This window comes from Podarcis erhardii, assembly GCF_964252035.2.
Source record: "Podarcis erhardii genome assembly, chromosome: 12".
In the NCBI taxonomy this organism is placed as follows: domain Eukaryota; kingdom Metazoa; phylum Chordata; class Lepidosauria; order Squamata; family Lacertidae; genus Podarcis; species Podarcis erhardii.
The window spans coordinates 45,174,291-45,187,440 of NC_138513.1; the positions used below are offsets into that span (position 1 = coordinate 45,174,291).

General features: G+C 41.7%; 1 protein-coding gene across 1 annotated transcript in view; it reads left to right on the forward strand.

Annotated features, from left to right (window-relative positions):
- The window catches only part of AVL9 (AVL9 cell migration associated), a 35,256-nt gene extending 23,694 nt beyond the window's left edge, over nt 1-11,562 (forward strand). Inside the window, exons 9-16 of the mRNA XM_081834794.1 lie at nt 123-192; nt 816-1,366; nt 4,361-4,495; nt 5,547-5,766; nt 7,416-7,533; nt 8,439-8,492; nt 9,736-9,824; nt 11,188-11,562. Of these exons, the coding sequence (XP_081690920.1) occupies nt 123-192; nt 816-1,366; nt 4,361-4,495; nt 5,547-5,766; nt 7,416-7,533; nt 8,439-8,492; nt 9,736-9,824; nt 11,188-11,282 (1,332 nt within the window). The 3' untranslated portion in view covers nt 11,283-11,562. The remainder of the gene's footprint in view (nt 1-122; nt 193-815; nt 1,367-4,360; nt 4,496-5,546; nt 5,767-7,415; nt 7,534-8,438; nt 8,493-9,735; nt 9,825-11,187) is intronic.
- The last annotated feature ends 1,588 nt before the right edge of the window (nt 11,563-13,150 follow it).

A 13,150-nucleotide genomic window follows, 5' to 3' on the forward strand; every position in this document is an offset into this window, starting at 1 on the left:
ATGCCTTAGAAAGTCATGTGCTGCTGTCATTCTGGGTGTTATGAACTGGAATTGTTTGTTTTTCGTTCTTCTCTTTCTCTAGAAATTAACGTTTGTCATTCCCACCCACCCCTCCCTTTCAGGTTCTGTTTTATATCTCTCCAGTGAATAGGCTGGTGGGAGCCCTAATGACAGTCTTATCACTCTTTCCTGGTAAGTGAGAGTAAAGTATTTACAACAATAGAAAGCATGTTACACAGTTTCCCATGTCACCTGAACCTAGAACTGTGATTAGCTGTGGTTGGTTTCCACAAGCCATTTTTAAAAATCACTGTTCGAAGCTGGATTGTTTGAAACAAACCATAGTTAATGTTAACCACAGTTTGCTGGCCCAGATCACCTGAAAAATCACAGTTAACCAGAACTCCTCCTCCCAGTCATACAGTAAGAGGAGAGGAAGGGAAATGTCAAGGCCGAAAGAAGACTATGTTCATTCAGGTATTGCTAAACCATAGATCAGAATGACATTTGGATACAGCTTGTCTCATGAAAGATCACTAGTATGGTATATTCTAGCAAGTATATAAGGCTATAAATATACTGTGCATGGAAATCGAAGATTATTCTTAGAATCGTAGAATTGGAAGCAACCCCGAGAATCATCTAGTCAAACCCCCTGTCATGCAGGAATCTCAACTAAAGCATCTTTGCTCAGGAAAAAGGGAGCCTTCAGATACAGAGCTGTAAGGTAGCTTTCAAAGTATACAATGTGTTTTGCATTATGATAAACTCACTTTTCACGATGCTATTATCCAAGAGATTTTTATAATTTCCAGGTATGATAGAGCATGGTCTCACTGACTGTTCACAGTACCGGCCAAGGAAGAGTGTTTCAGAGGATGTCGGCCAACAGGAAGTCCCACCTCCTACAGATTATTATGTTTCCTTGTCCACTGTGGCGCTTTCAAACGAAAACGTGGAAACAGATGCAGAAGGCCCAACGTTGTCCGGAAACCAAGAACGGGACACTGAGAAAGTAGATGTACCTTTATTTCAGACCGAGGACAATCTCAACGGAGCACATGTCTCCAGGGACAATGGGCAGCATTTGAAACCTCTCTCACGCACTTCTCCAGAATCATCTGAAAGTGACTGGGAAACCCTGGATCCTAATATCCTGGAGGACCCCAGTTTGAAAGAAGGAGAAGGTGAAATCACTGCAGTAGCAGCACAGACTGAAATCCTTCCAAAGGAACCTGCAGTCTCTGAAAGCATTCCCATTACTGTGCAGCCTCAACCTAACACAGGGAACGCAGTCTTTGTTCCTGGTCTTATATCAGGTTTGGAAGAGGACCAGTATGGCATGCCGCTAGCTGTTTTCACTAAGGTAACCTGGCATGTTTTGGCTTCTGGAAAGTTTCCACGTTGCTTTTGATCTTGTTTCAAAGTTGTATTTTTATCCTCTTATTGGGTAAGCTGTCCTGGAGCAAGTGCTACTCATAAAGGTGGACTGCAAATATTTTCAAAAACAAATAAGCAATTCCTTTAGTAAATCAGTCAACAAAACATTATGGCCCCTCTTTTGAAAAGGTGAGGACCTGTTTTCCACAAGGTCTCCTTTTTTGGTTGGTGAATGCCATGGGGTCATAACAAACCTTGCACAGTTTAAATCTGCCACAGTTGTAGAGAAATGAATGAGGTATCTGATCAAAGCTCCACAATTAGAGGAGGGGGGAAATACAATAATGTGACAGGGGGGGAAAAGCACAGCACAAGTCTTCCAGCTCTCTCTGTCCTGGTAATACAAGCTGGGCACCTGTGCTGACAGGGTCAGTGGTGTTAACTTTTTGGGAAACTGCAAGGATATCTTAATACCCAAAGGGAGTGGGACAAAAAACCAAAACAGACAGAACACCCCAGAGTCATTGTGCCATCACCAGGAACTGGGGTGTACTCACTCATGGCAGGGCCCTGCTAAGATGGAAGTAGCAAACACTTTCTCTGATCTGGCCAGGGTCATAGGTCATTGGTGGAGAACTGCTTTGCATGCAGAAGGTCCCAGGTTCAGTCCCCAACATCTCCAGGAAAGACTAGGAATTTCCCCTGTCTGAAACCCAGAAGAGCCATTGCTGGTCAGTGTAGGGACCATAATGAGCTAGATGGGCTGTTGGTCAGACTTGGTATAAGGCAGCTTCCTATTCAGCTCAGAATAGGCCCACCAAAGTTAATGCACATGGCTTAGTTTCAGTAATGTTAATGTGTGTACTCTGAGCAAGACTTGGTTGAATATTGCCCTGTTCCATACAAAGAGTCTCAAAAGAGCAGCACTGACTTTGTGAGTCTGGGACCTAGCCTAGCTCTGCGTTTCCAGCACTTGCCATGTATGAATCACTCATTAAATTCTCACGACTAAGGGATTCTCTATCCAGTAGTGTAAAACAGTGGTTTTATTGTCACATGAATTGTGGTCCTCAGATCTTCAGCAGTCATTAGCTTCATGCATTTTAACTGCATGTTTGCCGATTTTATATCTGTAACTTGAGACATCCAAGCAAGAATCCTAAAGCCCATGATCCACTTACAGGTCACAACCCACAGATTGGGAAATGCTGGTCTAAAAGAGACCTCCAGAATATCTGGGTCCTGTTGACTACTATGGCTGACAGATACAGTGGTATCTCGGGTTACATAGGCTTCAGGTTACAGACACTTCAGGTTACAGACTCTGCTAACCCAGAAATATTACCTCGGGTTAAGAACTTTGCTTCAGGATGAGAACAGAAATTGTGCGGCGGCAGCAAGAGGCCCCATTAGCTAAAGTGGTGTCTCAGGTTAAGAACAGTTTCAGGTTAAGAACGGACCTCCGGAACGAATTAAGTACGTAACCAGAGGTACCACTGTACTGTATAAATAAATCTATCATGAACAACTTGAGTCCTGGTGGCTCCTGTAAGTAAGATAATGTCAGGAGCATATTGATACCTTAGGCCAGAGGTAGCCAAGGTGGGGGTCTCCAGATGAACTCCAACTCTCCTAAGCCCCTGCCAGCAAGGCCAAGGGTGATATAGGAACTTTGGACCAAAACATTGGAAGGGCACCATGCGAAGCGGTCTGAAAGGCTAAACAACATTACAGATGTTATAGTATGGGAATTCTTGTCTCTCATGCCCAGATTGAATGAGGCAGTGCCCTAGTTCATGTTTGTTTCCTATGTGTCTTTAGTCTTTCAAGTCAACAGAACAATTTTTATAACAGCTGGAAGTGGGCTAGAGTTACTGATTCTATTTATAAGTTAAAATTATGCTTTCAATAGCATCAGTTAAAATTGGGGTATAATCTACATAAAAGTGTTTTGTTCAAAGACTTCTTAAAAATAGTAAACTTTCCTGGAAAATACTGGCGTAATTGATGGCAGACACACGCAAACTATAGCCATGTGCTCTGTAATCTTAATTTTGTGAAACTCTAGCTGGAACACCTGATATCAACTTCTTTTAGAATGAGTTTACTTACTCAGTTTTTATAGGATACTGTTGTATCATAAGCTTGACTTCCTGTAATTCTTCCATGGTTACTCATTTAAAAACAGTTCCCCTTCCTCCACCATAAATTTTCCATGTTAAACTCACAGTGTTACTGCAGTATTACTTTGGGGGGGGGGTTATTTCTAAAAGTGAGTAGTCACAAAGCAAGAGTGTTCTAGTGGTGACAGTTTCCTATAAAATTTAATAATGAAACGATCAACTTTTTGCCTTACTCAGATACAATTTCCCAGCATAGTACATTCTGTCCTTATGTTCTTTGCTGAGACTCCGAAGGTCACAGTAATTGGGCTTGCAGTCAGATCAATCTGTTCTCATTGCCCTTTATCTGACAACTATAAAATGCAGGCACCATCAACTGGACGCATTTAAAGCAAGGAACCACAAGACATTGGTCTGGCGTTACTACAAAAAAGCCTTGCATTTCTATGTTCCCTCCCTCCCACACTTCTCCTTTCATATTCACTTCCAATTTAACCCACACCAAAGGCTTCAAGCCCACAATTTGTCTGCTTTAGATTTAATTCATATTTGCTCCCATGTATGTCTGGGAGGAGGCAGTGTCTGAGAACAGGGTCTGTTCATACAATTTGCTGAATCTGTATCCTGCCTAGATTTCCTGCTAATTTATTGACAGTAATAGTTTAACTCAACAGAGCAATATTCCACCGAGGTGTGATTGTTAACTGATGAGGAAGTAACAGTTCAAGTTGCAATTACAATCTTCATTATTTTTTCCTTGTTCATTAGAACATCACAGCATTTTAAAGTATCAGCTCCTGCTCTCCAGCCTTTTTCTTTCTCACATTGATCTCCTCCCTCCCTTTTCTCTGTTTCAGGGATACCTTTGCTTGCCGTACATGGCGCTGCAACAACACCATCTCCTGTCTGATATAACCATTCGGGGGTTTGTTGCAGGAGCCACCAACATCCTTTTCCGTCAGCAAAAGCATCTAAGTGATGCTATTGTAGAGGTATGAATCATTTTCTTTTATATCATAGGCAGGTAACTGAATGGCAGCTTTTTTAAAAAAAGAAGAAGAGTTTTTTGGGTAAAATGTGCCATAAAAATAAGGATACAGCCGGCAAAGGGTCATACGTCCTAACAAATACAATTGCTTAACTACTTGAGTATATTCTACCCAACAGGAAGATTCTTCTTATCCCAAGTCCTATTTCGTCTCTTTATGGTAGGAGGGAAGCAGATCTTAAACATAATTTCCAGGACCGCATTTGGGCACTCTTCAGATACCCAGAGTAAAACTAATGGTTCTTTCCACTCATACAGAACTGTTCCAGAAAAGACTGCCTTGATGTCCAGTCTACAGATTGCAGCTCCCACATGGTAGTTGCTTGAAAGAATCTTCCACAGCTTTTCCTTGTAAACACATAGTGACCTGCCCCGTGGAGTGGCAACATTGCTTGGAGAACTTCCCTTCTATCTCCAGCAATCCAGTTGTAGAGTTGAAATAGACCCAGAGAGAGACTGTTCATCCCTGCCTCCCCAGAACAGGACCCGTACCCCAAATTCACTCTGCGGTCTGCTCTATACCTCAGTTTATCACAAGGAAAAAGAAGCTGATTGCTTGTTGTAGGGACTAAAGATGGTTGATCAGTGACTGAGTTAGTTGTAAGAGTAGTGGACTCGTAATCTGGTGAACCGGGTTCGCTTCCCCGCTCCTCCACACCCAGCTGCGGGGTGACCTTGGGCTAGTCACACTTCTCTGAAGTCTCTCAGCCTCACTCACCTCACAGAGTGTTTGTTGTGGGGGAGGAAGGGAAAGGAGATTGTTAGCCGCTTTGAGACTCCTTAGGGTAGTGATAAAGCGGAATATCAAATCCAAACTCCACTGTTGCCACCTGCAACTCTGCAGTCGGACTGAGTTTCATCTCCAAACGCTGCAGCACTTCACATCAGTTGTGGCTTGTGGTTCAGCAGAAGTGAGTAGCTCCTCTCAAGAGTTCAGCTCAGGTTGTTTAGTTTTTCCTCTGCACTGCTTTTTCATGTTGGGTTTTTCTCAACAGATTGAGGAAGCTCTGGTTCAAGTCCATGATCCTGAGCTCAGGAAGGTTCTGAATCCCACAACAGCTGACTTGAGGTTTGCAGACTTCTTGGTAAAGCACGTAACTGAGAACCGGGACGACGTCTTCCTAGACGGCACTGGCTGGGAAGGAGGAGATGAATGGATCCGAGCCCAGTTTGGCTCATATCTCCATGCGCTGCTCGCTGCTACTCTGCAGCCAGGTAAACCCTGGTGCCATTGCTTCCATTTTTTATTTTTTTAAAAAATCCTCTAAGATTATACTTAGCAGCTGTAACTAGGACGAGTAAAAGGAAAGGACAAAGAAATATAGGGATCTGGGTCTGACCTAGTTAGTACAGTGGTGCCCCGCAAGACGAATGCCTCGCAAGACCCACTAGACGAAAGGGTTTTCCGTTTTGGAGGCGCTTCGCAAAACAAATTTCCCTATGGGCTTGCTTCGCAAGACGAAAACGTCTTGCGAGTCTTGCGAATTTTTTCGCTTTCCCCACCCTTTTTCTAAGCCACTAAGCCACTAATAGCCTCTTAGCTGCTTTGCCGCTAAGCCGCTAATAGCCTTAATCCGCTAAGCCGTCAATGGGCTTGCTTCGCAAGACAAAAAAACCGCTAGACGAAGAGAATCGCGGAACGGATTCTTTTCGTCTTGCGAGGCACCACTGTAACCGTATGTTAGCTCTGATGCTGTATTAAAAAGAGGGATTGCTTTTCACAGGCCCATGCAGAGGTTGTCTGAGGCCCGAGAGTCTTGTCCATGAGACCTGCTGCCGCCTAATCTCAGTCTTGGGGTCTCAAATATTAGCAGCTCCCTGTGCAATCCCAGAATTTGCTGCCCCCTCGCCTCTCTCCTTCCTTTCTACATCATAGTTGCAGCTCCCCCGGGGCTCCGCACTTAGCACAGCCCTATATCTGCCTCTTAATCTGATCTAATGCTATATTCTAGCACACAGTAATGCAGATCCAGGTTTTACTATCAAAGCGCTTGGCTCTGTCTAAAGGACTGTGTGATGATTTGGGGTGTTTTATATCAAGATGCATGGGAAGAAATGGTCCCACCTCTCCAAATCCAGTTAAAATCCAGATTAGTTCCTTCTTAAAATTCTGTCTCTTTTCAAGCTGTTTCTTATATCTTAATTGCATAATCTGCTTAGTTTTAACTTTCCATCAATTTCACTAATTAAACCTTTTATTCCCAGTTGTTTATTTGCTTCCTGGCAGTTGCAACTGCCACTCCACACTGAGTGGGGAAGGATAGATTTGCCTGTTTGTCAGTTGGTCCCAAGTCCACACTCCTATTCTTGAATGCTAGCCCAGGTGCATGTTTATATATGAGGGTGGTGTCTTTCTTCTGTCTGCTGACACCATGCCATTGAAAAACAGCTGTGGAGGAGCTGTCTTTCAGTGACTTGGTATGTCATAGACCAGGGATGGCCAAACTTGGCCCTCCTGCTGTTTTGGGACTACAACTCCCATCATCCCTAGCCAGCAGGATCAGTGGTCAGGGATGATGGGAACTGTAGTCCCAAAACAGCTGGAGGGCCAAGTTTGGCCATCACTGTCATAGACGTAATCAGGGATGACACCAGCCCTTCCACACCTGTATTTACAGTGATACACAACACATCAAGGGGGGAAACAAGAAAGATTTTTGGGCTTTCAAACATGTGGAAATCCAGTCTGTTAGTCAGCACCATCCCCTTTCTATTTGTTGCTGTGTTGCATTGACAGTATTACTGTGCAGAAGGTGCACACTGCCTTTTAAAAAATTAAAATGTGCTTGCTTCTTTGCATGCACACACATAGCATGCAAAGTACTGAAACTGCTTAGGTTTCTCTTATCTATTTTATTCATCAGACAGTGAAAAAATATTATCAGACTTTGGAACAACCTTTGTAGCAGCTTGGAAAAATACACACAATTACAGAGTGTGGAACAGCAATAAACACCCAGCTCTCGCAGAGGTAAATCCCAGGTAAGAAATTTGAGCTATAATGTTTGCATGGAAGAAGTAGAGAGAGGAGTGCTGTCGCCTTGAGCATCTGTGACTTCCTAGGTCTGCCATTTAATTTCCAGGAAGCACAAGCAAGAAGTAGTACCAGGCTTCAAAATTACTAACTTCTAGTTCTGGAACTCACTTTCCCCACATTTCTTTCTCCTTGCTTGAGCTTAAGATGTTGTATGTTCTGCATTTAGCTTGCCTTGAACGCTGTTCTTTAGGTAAACAAAAATATGGTACTCTCTGCCTGCTTGCCTGGTGTAAGGTGGCCAAAATTTGTCCTGTTTCTGAAGATCAGAACACAGTTCAAACAATTAGTGCTTCCAAGCCCCTAACAGCAGGCTGTATCTGTGCTCTTGATGTTGCTTTGACCATTTTATCTGAATGTAATTCTAACTGAACTTCAGAGGCTTTTAGCCAAGAATTTAATTTCTTCCGTATCACTGCACTGCCACACCAACAAGTACTTACTTAAACAGTTGTTTGGAGGTGCAGAGGCCCTTGGCTCCTGATTGTGGCCACTGTCCCAAAGAGTCAGAAGTAGGAGAGAAGACTGGAAGACATTGGAAGTGACTGTGGTGTAACTGAACAGCCACTTTAATATGAAAGGCATTTCAGAGGAGCAGCAGGTTGTAACCCAGGGAAGAAATTCAGAGATGGATCAGTGCCAAATGTTTTGTCCACTGGGGCCTCTGAGATCTCCCCCTCCCCCCATGCAAACTGATCAGACCAGGAGTCAAGAAATGTTAATGTTTTCAGTCTAGTTAGAGAGGAATGGCTTATGATTTCTGTTTTTATTGTTACAACACACACAACATTTTAAATTTGTGTTCTGTTTTTCTCTTCTCTTTTCTTCCACCTCCTTACAAAACACTTTCCAGTCACCCATTCCAAGGCCAATACTCTGTTTCAGATGTGAAATTAAGATTGTCGCAGTAAGTAGTATAACTGAATATGCTTTTCAAGGCTGGGATTTTTATAAATTGGCGAGCATAGTTTCATGTTAAACTGGGGTTTGGTATTCTGGCAGGCGATGACTGTTGAAATGTTCACAGTAATTGTCAGATTGATTCTGTGGCAGTTTACACATAACACTAAACCATGGTTTTAAAATAACGTGAACAAGGACTCAAAAGTCCCCACTTCACTCATCCCTCATGCCTGCCTGTGCCACACTTGTGCGAACACAGTACAGACTTTGTGTTCTGCACAAAGCAGCACTTGATGGAATAGTTTGTTGACCATAATAAATTACATTTATTTGAATTGGGTCTGTAATCTTATGGCCCAGGACAAACCAACCAGATCCAGATGAATGCATTTTCCAATAATTTTTTAAATTTTTTTACATTCTGTTGACCATTCTGCTGTAGAAAGAATTCTATGTTTCCAGATTGGTGGTGATAGGTCTCAGTTAGAACGTCAATATATAGTTTGGTCATATGTGTAACCATCAGATTTAAATGCTTTATAAAATACTGTGGAGAACCTATCTGGGGCTGGGGTTTGCCTACCTTTAAAAAAAAAAAATTGAATCTCTTCTTCTATAATCAGCTCTTCCATAAGTTTTGCCTCTGCATCCCCCAAAGTTGGTGTTGTTATTGTGTCCAGAAATTATTGTATCTCTTCTGAGTGGAGGGGACTTGGGAGAGTACAGAGATGAAGAAAAACTCCTTAAATCTTCACAAAATTTTAGTAGAAAATAATTTCCCCCGTTTTGGTCTTTGTACCTGTTAAAGTTGTTTTATTCCCCCCACCCACCCCCGTTTGCTAGTTTAGGTCTCTTCCCTCCAAATTCATAAAACTTTTGCTTTAAATATAGTAGTTGTATCATTGCTTTCTATATTTCTATGGTTTCTAATTCTTTCCATTTTTTAAGTGCCCTTTTTTGGTAGCTGAGTTGAGTTTTACAACTATGGTTTAATGGTATGTGCAAACTAGATCTACATCCCTGCTTACAATATTATAAAGAACCTTTATTATTGTCTGAGAGTAGTGACCACAGGGCTTAATACCTGCCATTTAAATCTAGTACCTTGGCCTAATAAAAGTATCTGCCTACTAGGTACTTTTTCTTTCTTTATTGCCAACTCCTTTGTTTAGTTTCATGATCAGTTTACATACTTGGAAACAGTGAAAGTCAGTTGTATGATGCTATGACATTTTCCTCTCGTTTAGTTCTGTACAGAATAGTGAACGGGGCAAGAAGATTGGAAATGCCATGGTTACAACGAGCCGGAACGTTGTACAGACAGGAAGAGCCGTAGGTAAGATGCTTCATAACTGGAAATCAGTTTGTGCTGTGACATTTGTATGCCACAAACATAAACCTTAACTTCCACAGCCTGTTTCAAGAATCTTGTTGGTGGTATATATCTCCACCAACAGCACGCAAATGTTGCTACCTTCCGTAAATGAAGGGATAGCTGGAAACTAGCTGAAGTTCTATGTATGGAGAAGTGAAACAGGAAACTTCATGCACAACACTCGTAGGACGTGTCATTTGGGGAGATGAAACTTTATCGCATATTTCTTCAGTAAGAGGTCTTAAAAATATGCTTTTGAGTGTGAGGAATTCAAATCTTACTATTTTTGTGAATGGACAACATCTAGCTTGGTAAAAACCACATAAACTAACGAATTTTAATTTTACCTTCTGAAAATGTCAGGTAATGCTAAATAATAAGAAGTAATATATAAATGCAAGTACTTGGCAATCATTTTCAATGATTTCTGTACAATTGTACACACACCTAACTTACCAAGCAGAAGGAAATTATATTAACTTAAACAAAATACCGTATTTTTTGCACCATAACACTCACTTTTTTCCTCCTAGAAAGTAAGGGGAAATGTCTGTGCGTGTTATGGAGCGAATGCCTGCGGGGGGCGGGGGGAGGATCTGCTGCAGTCGTGAGCAGAGGATCCATGGTTCCCCTTCCTTCCTTCCTCCATGGTTACAAAGCATGGATTCACATGGATCCTCAGGATTTTTGCATTGGGCTACTCCAAACTCACTGTCAGATCACATGTCTGTGGCCACAGCATGAACCACAAAAATCATATATCCACTATTTTGTTTAGAATTTTCCCCCCCTTGTTTTCCTCCTCTAAAAACTATGTGCGTGTTATGGTCTGGTGCGTGTTATAGAGCGAAAAATACGGTATATTTGGGATTCCCAAGTCATGTTACATCTTTTTCACATTTTTGGAATTTGAAAGCTGTAAGATTCCACATGCCTATCATTTCGGCCATCAAGTTTACCACTGCAGTGAGGAGAGCCCCTCAGCCTTGCATACTTCTCAGCCCACTTTCCCCAAACCACCAATTCCAGAGCTAGCTATGAGTGTTGCATACTTACACAGATCTATGGCGCGTTCATCCCAAGTTTCGCCAATCTGAACCAGCTTTAAAAATGTTGTAGAGAATGCCAAAATAAGAGGCTGTCCTGTTCGAGAAATCTGCTTTTTACACATAGATGCAAGTGCCCTTGCACTACAATCCCATATATACTTTTCAAGTCCTATTAAACTTAATGGGAATTACTTCTAAGTAAGCATGGTGCTATTAATTGCTCTCATCTTAGCCTTACCTTTGCCTAACCTTCCCCTTTTTCCTATAAAATCCAGGTCAGTCAGTTGGAGGAGCTCTCACGAGTGCAAAATCAGCCATGTCCTCATGGCTTTCTACTTTCACCCAGTCAACACAAAGCCTTGGGGAATAACTGTTCTGCCGCGGACCAAGCCCTTACATTCATTTTGAGAAAGAGACCTGTGGTTTTGCTTTAAAAAACACACCCATGAATTCAAGCATGAGGATGAAGGAATGGCCTTTAAAGCTGCATTGCAGGATGTCATTGCAGTTTGCATTAATGCCTCTTTTAAAGAATCTGAGCCTTTGTAACAACAGTAGCATACAAGCCTTGTTGTAAGACGGGCTTTATTTTTCAATGTGTGCTGTTCTTTGGTTGTTGATAATGATTTATGTAAATTTTGTTGTATTAACTCCAGCTGTCTAGACTTTTTCTTGGAAAAAAGAAAGAGTGGGGCTGGCTAGGTTTGGAACAGAAAACTGACCTCTCACTTCCACCCTCCCATACCAAATGCAGTAAGTAGTAAGATCTTTTCATTTCAGTGGAACCAACTTGTGCAAAGGATTGCAGCCTAATGTTGCAACCTTTTGCACCTGTGGGTGGAATGAAGTGAAACAAATACAGATTAAATGAGACGTTCACACCCAGTTTAACACTTAAAGCGCCTAAATGACAGCTGATCTGAACAGCTGTTGGCAGTTTTGCACCAGCTCATTTCAACTTTCGGAAATCTAGCTGCTAGCACTTAGGTTTAAAAAAGTTTGTTTTTAAAGGTTGTGGATAAAATGGAAGTAAGATACTGACTAAAATACACAGGTTTACCATATTTTTGTTACCGCTTTGGAATTAACACCCAAGATACCTCTTAGCAGAAAAACAACTCCTGCAACTCTTGCGCAGTAACTGCAATTTCCTTGTTTTCAAGTTGTGTGTGTGAATTTAGCTTTCATCTTTCACTTTCCCATTTGCTTGTGTTGCATCAAACAGTGGCTGTTCGAAAACTTTCACTCGTGAGTACCTATAACCAAATACCTACCTCTCTGGCACAGTTAAGACTCCACATGCAAGAGTCGGAAGTGCTTTTCCCCTTTCCTAGCTGCTTTAGGGTTTTCTAATTTAATGTGTAGGTTAGCAGACATTTGAGAAATGACTGTAACGAGATATTACTTGGCTTTCTGCCCGCGATACTTTTATGGATTGCAACATAGACAGCCGTGAGATTGCCTTGGACTTTAAGTAATTCATCTTAGTGTAGGACATTACAATTTGAATGATTTACCAAAATAAAGAATTCCAGGGCTTACCTTAGATCATATTTTTGCTTACAACTGCCAGTTCAAGTCTCCTCCCCTTTCTTTCTTGGTTTTCTTCTCCAAACTGCAATGATTTAAATGGATGTGGCGTATAAAGTGTTAATTCAGGTGCACTATATCTAGACTGCTTTACTTCATATCCAATATTTATTAATGATGTAACATTCTGCACCAGTAGTCACATCATACCCCAACCAGAATTCCTGTATTCTGGCCAAATCTCAAAAACCCAGTTTTCAGAGATGGCTATGGTTGCACTTCAAGAAAGATTTTCATATAAGCAGTTTGGGCTACTTCACCCAACTTTCCTGTAGATTAATTTCCCAAGAGAGAAGCATGTATACCACTGTGTGCAGCTGTTTTCACACCTGTTCCACATACGCATTATGAAAATTAATGACCAATTGTGGACTGCAACCAGTACACAGGTGCAATTTTCACACATCTGTGTATTTTTCATAGGTGCTGTACAAGGGAGGTTGTTATAAAGTGGCAGGTGCCCTGCTATAATCCATGTATATAGTACTGTTTGCAAGACACATCTTATGCTTTCAAGCTTACTCAGATATCTGAAATAATATAGCCAGCATAAAAAAACCCTTGTATGTTTTCTTCCACACTACTTTAAATGAATGAGCCCATAAACTAGAGTTATAGTTTTCTAACCACAGAAGTTGACTGTGCTCC